The 13,131-nt window shown below is 46.1% G+C and overlaps 1 protein-coding gene across 1 annotated transcript; it reads left to right on the top strand.

The window, feature by feature from the left end:
- The first annotated feature begins 3,299 nt into the window (after nucleotides 1-3,299).
- On the top strand, nucleotides 3,300-12,049 carry PHYH (phytanoyl-CoA 2-hydroxylase). The gene is made up of 9 exons (XM_033058881.1): nucleotides 3,300-3,411; nucleotides 5,561-5,616; nucleotides 5,731-5,841; nucleotides 5,933-6,098; nucleotides 6,670-6,751; nucleotides 7,675-7,856; nucleotides 8,608-8,757; nucleotides 9,708-9,839; nucleotides 11,044-12,049. The coding sequence occupies exons 1-9, from the start codon at nucleotides 3,325-3,327 to the stop codon at nucleotides 11,095-11,097; spliced, it is 1,020 nt and encodes a 339-aa protein (XP_032914772.1). The 5' UTR covers nucleotides 3,300-3,324; the 3' UTR covers nucleotides 11,098-12,049.
- The last annotated feature ends 1,082 nt before the right edge of the window (nucleotides 12,050-13,131 follow it).

Genomic DNA, 13,131 nt, shown 5'->3' with positions numbered 1-13,131 from the left:
CCACATCCAGTCATTTGTACAAACATGATGTACTTTGTTCACATACACAGGAATCTCTGTATGCACCAGCTCCCATTCCTGCTTGTAAAACTCCATCCAAGTTATGAAAAGAGTGGAGAAAAAAAATCTTTATTTGAAAAGAAAGCATTTAATAATCACAAATATTAATCTTTAAACATTAAAATATTCACTAGGCTAATCAACATATTTGATAAGTAGCATATATTTCTGGAAAGTTTGTAGCAGTTGTTTTCTTTAGCCTGTTTTCCTCAGCGTTTTGCTTTCCCCCCCTGCATCAGGGAAAAACAACAACTCAAAATCTGTGGCAGTTTATAAAGCCAGAATAGTTTGGTCCTTTTTGTTAGGGATTATTTCATATTCTGCTCTAAATTTAGGATTGAACCTTTTCTAATAAGGAGATAATGAAAATTAATGTGACTGCTGCAGTGAGAGGGCAGCAAACCTGAGTGACCATGGGGAGTGGCTGATATTTAGAGCTTCACTGACTTTTTAACTGGAAGTCAGGGGAACAGCTGGGAAGAGTCGCCTGAGTTTATATCTGCTTTCTGACCACAAGATGTGATTGCAACCCGTGACTGGTGCTTGAGAAGGGAAAGGTAATAAAATACCCTCCTGTTCAGCACTTTGGTAGGTGTTTTTCTCAGCCGGGTGGTTGGGATATCCATAGGAGCAACATGTCCATGAGGGAGACTTTTCCTTTGTGGCTCACTGGCTAGTGAGGATGGCTGGCACCACAAGGGCCAGCCACAACTGGGGATTTTTACACTCTCTGCTCAGAGCACTGGTGGATCCAGCTGTCTCTGGTATTTCCAAAGGGATTTGTGTCAATAAGGAATGGGTGGGCACGCCCAGCTGAGAAGTTTGGGACAGCTGGAGAGAAGCCTGGCAGGATAAAGGCTGCCCAAAGTTTGGAATTCAGCAGAAACCAGGAACTAAAGCAAAAGCCCAAGGCAGAGAAATCATTGAGACCCTCGACCCTTTCCATGTCCTTTGTCACTATGCCCCTTATTTTGTTCTCTGGTGAATCCATATCTTCCTTTCCCTCCTTCTCCCTTCTCTGTATCCATAGAAGCCCCTCTTGACTCCTCTGGTGATGAGAAATGAACCTGTGTGTTGGTGGTGGATTTTGTTGTTCTTGTTATTGTCTCATCAACATCTGTTTTCCCTGGCATCTCAGTTAAAAAAGCTAATTTTGCTGAGTTGGAGCAGCTGCCGCTTCCCACCACAGTAAATTAAGCTTTCAGAAGACCTCATCTTTGGAATTACAGTTCTGATCATAATGTGGATTTTAATAGTCAATTGAGATGCTTATTAAATTATAAGACTCTGCATTAGGAATGTTCCTGTGCTGCTGGAGGAATCTCAATCGTTTAGTTTTTATTAGTTTTGTGATTTAATGAACAGAAAACATTAAAACTAAAAGCCAAATGCAAACCATCTGTATAAAAGTGTTCTATAAAATTCAGGAAACTGACAGACATAGCTGTAAAAGTACTTTGCAAAGACACAGCCTCTCTTAAATGCCATCCATTTTAATACAATGATTAATGCCACCATCAGTTTCCTTAACACAGAAAATTTCTCCCTTGTTTCTTTTCCGGCGTTCATGAGATTCAGCCTGTATTTCAGGGATGCTTATCAATAGATTTGAAAATTATTCACTCTGCACTCTGGATGCAAACTCCTAAATCAGTACAGCCAAATTCCTACTTTTTGTTCATTTTTTTCAGGTATGAAAGACACCTTTGCATAAGATGCTGTCAAACACATCCTTGTGGAAGAAATATCTACATTGCCACAATAGGCATGAGTACTATTGTTCTGCTTCATCTTTTCAATGGGGCTTTTACCTAAACTTTGAAACAGATGAGATTTATTGAGGTTCCTGCTTCAGTTTGGATTGTGAAAGCAGTTGCAGCATAGATCTGAATTATATATAGGCCTTTCAATGCAGTTATAACTAGGAGTTCAATAATAAAGCTATTACTCTAGTTACTTTTTTTTCTGTTCCCCCTCACTAGTTTGATTTGAGGGACTTTCATTAACTTTCTTTTTTCTTTTTTCTTATGACTAAGAGTTTTCCTATGGCTCAGGAGTCAAAGGTCTGATTTTGTTGGCAATGAAAGGTGCTGTCACTACTGCTGCTGTTTTACCTTCACAGTGCCTCTGTGACTACACAAAATCGTTTAGAGGGTTTTTTTCTGGGCTCCCAACCTTGTTTTTCCCATTTCTGTGAGCAACTTGTTCTGTTATGCCCCTGAAGGGAGTGATTCCACCAAGCATACTGTAAGAGCCATAAACATGAATGCAACACAGACCAGAGCAGTTTGTAAACCTGCTGTAGTTTACTGATATCAGTGGGAGTTTTGCCATTGAGTTTTAAAGGGACTGAGCTCCCAGGACACAGGTTATGTGCCAGAGCCCTTCCTACCCATGCCTTGGCTTCTGTTCATCTGCAGCACTAACAGGATTTGTGTATTGACACCAACATGTCACCCCAGATTCCAGCAAAACCTGTTGCAGAATGGGAGTTAAGCTTCCTCAAGCAGCTGTAAGCAGAGTTTTGCTGCACACCCTGTCATCACGAGACTGCCTGGAGCTACAGGAGACTTTTGATGGTGCCTCTTTGGCAGCAGGGCCTGGGTTGCTCATGAGCAAGGGTTTTATGGAGAACCTGGCAGGTGTCAGATCTGTTCTCACACTGGGGCCGCAAAAATCCCTCCAAACGTTTTCATGGAGGGATGAGGCAAACTCTGACGGTCTCCTTAGAGACAGGAGACAACGCATCGATCCCTGCCGGCCTCAGCAGTGCATGGTGCCAAGCGCTGCTCTCCACACTGCTGATGAAATCCGCAGTCACTGCTGGCAGAGAACGGGAAAAAGAGGGGAAAGAGGAGGAGAAACGTAAAGAAAAAATTCCGAGCTGTCCGCACGCCCGGCCTGGCCTTCCTCAGGCCGTTTCCGCCCGGGAGTGCCGCCGGCCTGCGGCTCGCGGCGCTCTGAGGGCGCTGGGTCCGTCACTGCCGCCTCCTGCCCGGCACGGCCCTCACACCGCGGCTCCCGGCGCTCTGAGGGCGCTGGGTCCGTCACGGCCGCCTCCTGCCCGGCACGGCCCTCACACCACGGCTCCTGCCGGGATCCGGGCTCCGAGGCCGCCGGGTCCGCCCTGGCTTCCCTCAGGCCCTTCCCACTGCCGTCCCGTGCCTCCCGGCGGAGCCGGGGCGCTGAGGGCGCTCGGGCTCTGAGCATGCGGCGGTCCCGGCTCCGCCCCGGCCGGGACAACGCTGAGGCGGCCCGGGCGCCATGGAGCGGCTCGGGGAGCGCTCGGCGGCCCGGCTGGAAACCCTCCTGCGGCACCTATCTCCGCGGCTGGGAGCGGCCCCGGCCCCGGTATCCTTTGTGCTGCGGGATCGGGAAGGGGCGGCAGCAGCACGCTCCGCGTTCGCCGGCCCGGCGCGCTTTGTGGGTGCGAGGTTTGTCCTGCAGGGACACCGGCCTGGGAAGGGCTCTCAGGGCGAGCCCTGCCCTGTGTCCCGCTGGTGAGGACAGCGCTTCCGTGGCAGCCCGGACTGGGATTTTGGGGTCAGCACCTGACCCACCCCCAGACCTCTCGCTGAGCTTCATCCCCACAGCCTCTGGGGAGCTGGGATGTGCATCTTGGCAGCCCCCCAGCACCGAGCCAGAGGCTGCCCCGCAGCGAAATTTCCTCGTAGAGATTCAAGGGGTTTGGGGAGAGAAGCTCCGTATGACTTAGAAATTGCACGGCAAGTCACAGATTTCGTTGAAAGGCACAGACTCGACTGGTAGAGCTGCAGCAGGAAAAACATCAAGGTTTGGTTTGTGAGTGGTAACCGAGGTGGAAATGTTGGAGGCTGCCAGCATGAGGCGCAGGAAACCTCGGTAGAAAGTTTTTGCATTATGTCCCGTGGTTCCAAAGTTGAGACTGCTTGCTGAGGATCTTTTTAAAGCTGCTGTCATAAAGGTTGCTTTAAAAAAATGCTTTTTCACAGAGCAGAATGCTGACAAGTTACCTCTGAATTATAGTACATAGAAGAGGATGTGATCAAACAGGATGTAGGAGTCCTCAAATTGATTACAAATATGAAGGCAGATGGATGGTTGTTGACTCAGACTGCCGTAATACAAGTAAGAACACAAAATTAGGAATAAATGATAGAGGAAGAACACCCTGGTTGTAGAGATACAGGGATTAAGGAGAGGTGCTGCACAACCTGTTTGTTTTTAAAGCTGGGTCATGATGCAAATATCTTTGGACAAATGCATGACTCAGCTGGGCTGGAGCAAGAAAGGTGTGTCGATAAAGTAAATGACAGACTCTGATAAGAACAGATTTATTTGATACATCAGATGGTACATCAGTTCACTGGTTTTGTGTTAATCATCTCTGCGCCTCCTGATTTCAGTTGTCCAAGCAACCCAGACTTGTCCTCTGAGTGTTGCAAAGTGTCAAGAGCCAAACCAGCGAGAGGAAGAGGCACTGCAAAGCCTGGGAGGAAGGTGCTGAAATGGAGCTCAGCACGGGGTGGATTTGTCTGCTCTCCCCACGTTCGGGGAGGTGGAGGTGCTGAGGGCCCCGTGCTGGGTCAGCCTGTGCCCGTGTCTCCATCAGCTGTCTGTGGACATTTTGGAACCTGAATGGTCAGGAGTCCCTGACTGAAATTAGGCCTGAAATGTGGTGTGTGGAGCGCTAGTGCCCTCAGTTGGGGGATTCCTTGCTCTGGGACCTGCTGTGGCAGTTGCCAGCTGCTCTCTCCGTGTTCTCTCTCTCTTCCATTCAGTTTCCTCCCTCTGGCTCATCATTTTTGCCACGCGCATTTGCATGTGTCGTTCTTCTCCCACGGTATGTGGCTCTTCACAAGACAATGTTTAAGCTTCCTGGTGTGGGGACCATAGACACAACTGCTGTGATTAAAACCTGTTTCTTATTCCCAAAGCATTCATGCTTTTGTGAGCAGTAGAACAAAGTCAGTGGCTTTCATAAAACCGTGATGCAAATATGCATGTGCAGACCAAAAGATCAGCATGAAAATGCTCATTTTTGTTATGGATGACACTTCAATACCATGCACAAGGCTCTTGTGAGGCTTCTTTAGCATGTGGGGTTTAATTGCCCATTTGATGGGAATGTGTCTCTGCATAAGAGAAAACAAAGGCTTTTTTAAAACCTGTTGAAATGTATTGAAGTGGAGGACAAGCCTAAAGCTCTCATCTCTTCCTGCTGTCCCTGTCATTTGGGAGGGGCCTAACTGGGGAGAAGGTGAGGGTTTGCAACTGTATGAGAATGTGAAACCTCAGGTTTACTCCTATTGCTTTATCGTTTTAGATTATTTTCATTTTCATTTCTTATTTCTTATTGTCATTTGTTTTTATAGAAGCAAAATGAACAAGAATATGGATTGAGTGTCCAGCACAGCAGCTACCTTTAAGATGAGCAGCACAGTAGGATAGAGGACTCATGCCTGCAGACAGTGTTCTAATCTATTTTGCTTGATTGTATATTCCTTAATTCCCACCCCAGATAAGCATTCCTACTTCAGCCCAAGTCAGTGTTGTTCCTCATTCAGGGAGGTTTTGGTAAGCTCCATCTTCCTTAGTGGGGATAAAAGCAAAGCAGCCTTCAGAGCTCAGTTCTTCCTTCCCCCAAGTGTTGGTCACTAGACATGGTTAACATGTCCCTCTGTGTCCCAGCTACACCCTGGACAACGATGTGCTGAGCACAGAGCAGAGGCAGTTCTATGAGGACAATGGGTACCTGCTCATCAAGAATCTGGTTTCTGACGAGGACATCGAGCGCTTCAGGTATGAGGCACTTGTCTGAGTGCTCGGGGGAGCTCTGGGAAACTGGAGATCGTTGGGTTCTTCCAACATGGACATTCCCTCTGGTTTGCAGGAAGGAGTTCACCAGGATCTGTAAAAGGGAGGTGAAGCCACCAGGAGTTATGATTATGAAAGACGAGTCCCTGAGATCCCAGTTCGGTCAGTCTGAAAAAGTGGTTAATAAAGTGCAGGACTTCCAGGAAGATGAAGAGCTGTTCAGATACTGCACTCTGCCAGAGGTAAAACAAAGGGTGGTGGTGGAAGAGCCTGTATGAAGGTATCTGACCCTACAGGTCACACCCATAAACACGCAAGTGAGGAAAGATCAGCTTGGCTTTTAAGAGTGTTCTGCATGAACAGGGGATGGATGGAGGTTGTGGCAGAAGACTTAAAGCAGTGCTACTGTGCCCCTGGTGTGGAGCCATCAGGAATGTGATTTGGCCAAACCATACCAGGCTAGAGGGACAGATCAGCGACATATTCTGAATGTGTTTTATCCAGCAAACATCTGCCCCTGGGCAGGTCCAGCCTTGCAGCCAATATTCATGTGGCAGGTACAGGTCTGTGGGAGTACCCTCTCCATCTTTGCCACCACTCTCAGCAGCCTGCAGCACCCTTTTCCCTCTTGGTCTCCTCCCACCATTCCCATTTGTGTGCCCTGCCAGATCCAGCCTCCTGTCCTGCATCCCTCCATCCTCCTCCTGTACCCTTGCCCTCAGTCAAACATCCAGCTCCTAGTGCTTCCTCAGAAATATTTCCTCTTGTTTTTCACATTTCTAATCTTTTTTTCTAATGTTTTCTTCCCTGTAGGTCCTCAAATATGTTGAGTGCTTCACAGGGCCAAACATCATGGCAATGCACACCATGCTGATAAATAAACTTCCGGATTCTGGTAAGGAAAACTTGGATTAGAGGAAAATGGATAAATTATTGTGTGCCAGAATTGAACTTAATATTTTAGCAAAGCTGTGAAAAAAGATTAAACGCAAATAACATTGAAAATTTACAAAGCCATTTCGGTGATAGTTTGTTTTCTTTTTACCTTTATGAGGTAAATGAGACAATATGAGAAAATGCAGGAGAGTTTTTGAGGCTGCACAAAGTCTAAATAATATGGCAAATGAGGCAAGTAAAAATATCCTAACTGTATCTATTTAAGGAGCAAAATCAATGGGCAAAATAAGTGTATAAATTATATATAAAAGGCTCTTTTGGTGTGGATGATGTTTCCATTTCCATGGGGGGAAAAATAACAAGCAAAACTTCAAGAATATTTATTTTTGTTTAGACTTCATGGAAGAGAGCCTCTAGGGCTGAGATTCCCTCTGGAGGCTGCAATCCATAAATTGAGATTTTTTTTCCCCCTTTTTTTTAAGGAGAAAGCTAAATAAACATGAGCAGGGTGCAGCACAGACAGGGTTGGTTCTGCTTGCATCACAGCAGTACATTCAGTGCCTGCAGACAGCACAGCTGTTGGAAGGTCTTTGTGCTGGGGAGGTTTGTGCAACACTGCGCTGGTTAAAGTTCTCAAAACTGGAGAGCAGCCAAAATGAGTGATGAAAATGGGTGGTGGTGGTCAAGGCCAGCAAAAAGAGCCTTTTGAGGGGTCACAGAGGCTTTCTGTGTGACCCAAGAGCCACCACCATGGTCCATTTTGGGGTGGGATTGCAACTCACCTGCTTGTCTTCCATGGCTGGGCTGGAGCAGGCACTGAGTACACCAAGTGCTGCTTAGGATGTGCTAGAGTGGTTTAACAGGAAGGAAAAGGCTGTGTCACATTTGATGAGGCTGGAGCCTTCTGAACCTGTGTTGCAGACACACAGACTTTCCTGCACCCCATGCACCAGGACTTGCACTATTTCCCGTTCCGGCCTGCGTCCCGCATCGTGTGCGCCTGGACCGCCATGGAGAGGGCTCACCAGGACAATGGCTGCCTGGTCGTGCAGCCAGGGACACACAAGACAGCCCTGAAGCCTCATGGCTATCCAGAGCTGGAGGTAGGGCGTGGGAAGGGCATGCAGGAAGGGGATGTGTTTTGGCTGGGAAGGACTCACTGTAGGGGGAGGATGCGCCGTTCAAAGCTGAGGTTTTCAGTGATTTTTTTTTCTTGTTTATGCAAATACTGCCATTGATTTGGGAGAGAGTTTCTTGGATGACCTCACTCCATGTGACATGGGTAGATTTGCCTCTGTTCTCACCTTCACCTAGAAAATGGCTAGCACGTTGTGGCATGCCACACAGGCCAGTGTTTTCCACTGCCCTTGCCAAGTCTGAGGGCTCTGTCTCCTCCTGTCAACTTGTTCCTGCCTGGGAGCATGTGCACTGTCCCAAAGAGGAGAAGTCTGACAGTTAACAACTGTATGGAATAAAATACCAAATGGTACCTTCCTCTTAAGAGTGTTTCCTGGCCTGGACTGTCATTGGTGATGGTTATACCAGGGGCAGAAGGCTGGACTCCAGCAGTGGCATCAGGCCACCCTTGTGGGGTTTCCCAGTGCTCTTCTCTCTTCTCTCCAGCTGAGAATGTCTGTCCAAACCAGCTGCAGAAAATACAGAAGGTATCATTTTTCTGTACATCAGGCTTGAGATAGAAGGGCTAGGTAGGCAATAGTCAGACTTGGCATATGGAGTTCTCTGTCCAGGGGAAAGCAAATCCATAGCTGTCCCTACTGCCCTGCTCTGCTCTGAGAATCAGCCCTTCCTCTGATTTTAGCTGAGTGATTTCAATTCAGCCTCTTTCTTTCCTAGGGAAAAACCAACAAACTTTTCCATGGGCTGCTTGATGAGGATGAGAAGATTCCCAAGGTTCACCTTGTCATGGAGAAGGGAGATACAGTGTTCTTCCATCCCCTGCTCATTCATGGCTCTGGGATAAACAGGACATCAGGTTTCAGAAAGGTAGGAAAACATCTCTTGATAATGTTTTTTTATATTCTTGATTTAAAAAAAAAATCCAACTATTCCTCTTTCTGTTGTTATTCCCCACCCCCTTTGAATCCTTTCTCATTTCATGAATATGTGGATGAATGTTTTAAAGAGTTTTTATCTTCCTAATATACTTTAGTACTCTCTTGTTTTTTTATTATTTTATTTTTAAACATCTGTCTTCTCTAAAAAGACCATGCTGTGCAGCTGCTGGAGAAAAATAGAACAGGAGTAGAAATTAGATGCTGAATCTACATTGAATAAAGCTGTCTGGCTGTTGCTTTTTCCTTTCAGCTGTCCCAGACATCAGGACTTTCCCTATTTTTTTTCCTGTCTTCTTGGTATCCCATCTCTGGATAAATAAATAATATTTATTTATATAATTGCACAACATTTTTCTATAAAAGATTTGTTGACATGCATAATTATTTAACTGAAACAGGCAAAAGTACCTTCCTTTGGAGGCCTGCTCCTGTCTCATAGGGGATTCAGGCAGCACAGGCTGCTCTGTCTTTATTTTGGTTTGCCTATTGTGTGGCCTGTTTTTTCAGCCCCTGTGAGAGTTTATTGGTGGATTCAAAATAAGTGGGTGCACCTGAGTGGAGCAACTAAAAGAGAGCACACAGGTCTGCCCCAGCCCTGACTCTCCCTATTCCCACTCTGGCTACTGATACTCTGAGATCAAGTAGTGCAGCTCATGCTGAGGGAGAGAGGGGGAGAAGGGAAGGAAGAAGAACATGTCAGCAGCAAGAATATTTCTCCAAGGGGACGCTCTCCAGAGCACTTGGAAAGGAGGAAGGAATTTGCTGACATGGTCTGTAAGGAAGGAGGGATGTGTCCACAATCTGGAATGCATGAGGTTTTCTTCCAGCAGTTGTTTGCAGTGGATGTCACAGTGAGTGATGCCCACTTTCCTCACATAGAGCATCAGCTGCCACTTTGCCAGCTCAGAGTGTCACTACATTGATGTCAAGAACACGACTCAGGAGCACCTGGAGAAGGAGCTGCAGGATATGGTTTCCAAGAAATACAATGCAACTAATGTGGATCTCAAGGTGAGACTTGGCTGAGTGCTTTTTGTTACAAACCAGGTCAGTTCCCTTTCCCAGCTCTCTTGTGTGGCAGATTGGTGCTCTTTGCTATGCCAGTTTGGCAGATCAGACTGCACCAGGCAGAGATACTTGAGAGGATAAAAGACCTGATGGTCAGAGGATGACTGGCAGGCTTTTTTGGGACTTTTTTCCTCATAATGTCTTGCTCTCTGGCAGCCTCTTCATGTCCCTTGAGCTCCAGAAGTTCCTTCTGAAGCTCTGCGTGTAAATAAAAAAATGTGGTCATTTGCCCTGAATTCAAAACTGTAAGTTGGAATAAATTCAGTGCTTGTCCAGTTTGTAGCCCAGTTCTTACAGTTTCCCCTCCTAATGGTGGGTGGATTTTCCTTTTAAAACAAGTAGCCACATCTGATCGCAATAACAAATGATTCTTCTTTGCTTAAATATATTTATACTTGAGGCTACAGCACGTTTGTCAGCAGTGATACCCATCTGCCTCAAAAAAAAAAAAAAAGACTAATGAAGTCTTGCTGAATAACTGAGACCATTAAGTAAAATAGAAAGCAAATGTAAATTCTTCAGGGATCCAGCCACTGAAAGAAAAACCTTGTTACTGGGGTGAAAATATTCTGAATATCTTAATCCTCAGCAGTTCCCAAGTGTGTGCAAAGCCAGTATCAAGGCAGTAAAGTCTAGATGTAAAAGCAGCAATTTTCTTTTAAAATGTACATGTTTTACAATGTCTGGGGCTTTTTGGAGGGGTGAGGGGAGACCACTTTCTTTTTCACCCTTGGCATTTTTGTGTTGTTCCGCATGTTCCCCCCCAGTGTGCCTGGGTGTGGCAAGGTGCCCAGCTGTGTTTTGCAAGCTGATCTTTCATGTCTGTAAAGCCACAGCTTGCTTGGCTTTCAGTTCCTGGGGTTGTTTAGGTGCTTGGGGATGTGTAGTGAGGATCTCTCCTTCTTCTGAGTGGAAGTGAGGTTGTTCAGGCAAACCCCAGAGAAGTCTGTGCTTTCTTGTAGCTTTAAGGATTTTTTTTTAAGCCAGAGTTGGTTTTCTCCCAGAGGAGTGCCTAGGTCTTATTTCACCTTCACAAGATGCTAAGAACTAAGTAATCCTCTGTTTCCATCTCTGTAAACTGGAATCTTGGTCAGTGTTTTTTCTGGCCCTCAAGGTGCTTTTCCTTTGTTTCATTTTTGTTTTGAAGGATATTTGGAACTTTCGAGCACGGCTTGTGCAAGGGGAAAGAATCAACCTGTAGAAGACCTCTGAAGAGCAGGAGGGAAAACATGAGCTTTTCTGAGGGAAGAACACAGACCCTGCATGGGCAGGCAGAATTCCCTTTGTTGATCTCTGTAATGGTAACTTAGCCAAATGCTGCATTGCAAAATCGTTTTATGCTAATTCAGAATAATTGCACTGAGCTTGGACAGCTGATGTATGTCAGAGGAAACCTAGCCTAGAAAAACAGATTTGCTGTGGGTGTCTTAGACAATCAGAGAATCAAAGTTGTGAAAGAACACCTTGGTTTTCTTGGTGTTTACATTCTTGTTTCTTAAAAGTTTTTAACATGGCACACCTTTAGAATGATGCTATACCAACGTAGGATTTTACATAAGAATTTCCAGCATTTCCAACTTCCTTTCCTATGCAAAAAAAAGTAAAAAAAAGAAGTCAGAGTTTCAAACAAGCCCTCAGTGACATGGGGAGTTACTGATGTAGCTGATGAAGATGTGGGTGTTGGTACCTGCAGAATCAACAGTGTCAGGAAGTAGCTAAAGAGAAAACAGCAGCCACTCACAGAGAAAAATGGGATTTATGGGCAGGAATATGATTGCTGGTAGAGTTCCTCAAGCATGGCTTGGTGTGGCATTGTATCTGACCAAACAGCTCTGGCACAGGTGAAATATGTGTCTGACAGTGCTGGGAGCTGCTGGGCTAACAAAGCAGCCTCCCACTGGCCTTGCACAGCTGACCCAAGGCTGTGTGAAGTGAGGGAATCCTTTGAGTCTGGCACGTGTGGGAAAAGATGCCTTTTGCTGCTGCCAGGTTGAAGAAGTGTTTGGATGCTCCCCAGGATGCAGTGCTGGCAGGGTGGAGTGATGCACACTGAAATGATCCTCTTGCCTTTCACAATGTTTTTTCCTTGCTTTCTGAAAGATTCTTTCAGAATCTATTTTTTGAAATAAAGAATAAATCAGAGTGAAACTGCACTCAAGGGCTGTGTCGTGTCATTGCTGCTACTCAAACTGGCAGTGGAGATGTCGTTGAACACTCCAGTGCAAAGCATCAACCCTCAGCTTGTTTCTACTGCCCCCCAGCCCACCCAAAAGAGGTGTCAAAACAGCATCAGAGGCTGCAGTGATGAGCTCTTCTGGCACCTTCTGCCTTGTTTTGTGCTTCTTCATCTTGCAGCATCTCTAGGTTTTCTTGTTTATTTGTTTTTTAAAGAAGTTGAGGTTTGAGCACAGTTAATCATTGGTCCTACACCCTTGCTGCTGGAATGAGGTGTCTGGGCTGTGGTTCCCACCTGGAGACAGACATATTCTCTCAGCAGGCTCTGGTTTGACCACAACACCAAGAAGTCTGATGATGTCACTTAGGACAGACACCCAGCTCTGCTCAGTGTGTGATTTTGGGTATCCTCGTTCCCCATGCCCTCTATAATCCAGACACTGATCAGCTCCTGTGGAGAGCATGGGTCTAGATGAATGATTTCCAGTGAGTTGGAGATCCCTCTGCTGACTTTGCTGAGTCCTTTCCATCAGATTTTCGTGAGAACTTGGTGTGTTGTCTGGTTCACAGCCCATGGAGCCTTCCCTGTCTGGCATCACTGGTGGAGCTGGGTTGACTGCAGAGGGAGCTGTGACCACAGAGAAGAGCTACAGGTGTCACATTCCCAGTTTCAAGACTGTGTTTCTCTTACTATAGCTAGGAAAGAGAAGAAAATGAAGAAATTTGTTTTTAAAAATTTGTGCACCTCTGCCTATGGATTTTGGCTTAAAATTGGCTCAATCAGAAGAACAAACCTATCAATGACCTCGGAGATCATCTAAACTCGGCAGTTGTCCCGCCTGATGGGACTCTGTCCTCATTCCTTCCTACACCTTGTTTGGGAACCACCCTCTGTGCTTGTTGTGCTGGGCAGAGCAGTTGGATGAAGCTGGATTCTCCCAGAATGGTTGTTGGTGTTGCTGGATACCTCCTCTGTAACAATAACACCTTTGAGAAATAAACTTCCAGATCTGATAGGCAGAGCTTGAAGAGACAGGGAAATGCAGGAGCAGCTGAAATG

Source organism: Catharus ustulatus, chromosome 4 (genome assembly GCF_009819885.2).
Source record: "Catharus ustulatus isolate bCatUst1 chromosome 4, bCatUst1.pri.v2, whole genome shotgun sequence".
NCBI lineage: Eukaryota > Metazoa > Chordata > Aves > Passeriformes > Turdidae > Catharus > Catharus ustulatus.
Note: the sequence above shows the minus strand (reverse complement) of the source record. Positions and strands in the feature narration are given on the sequence as shown.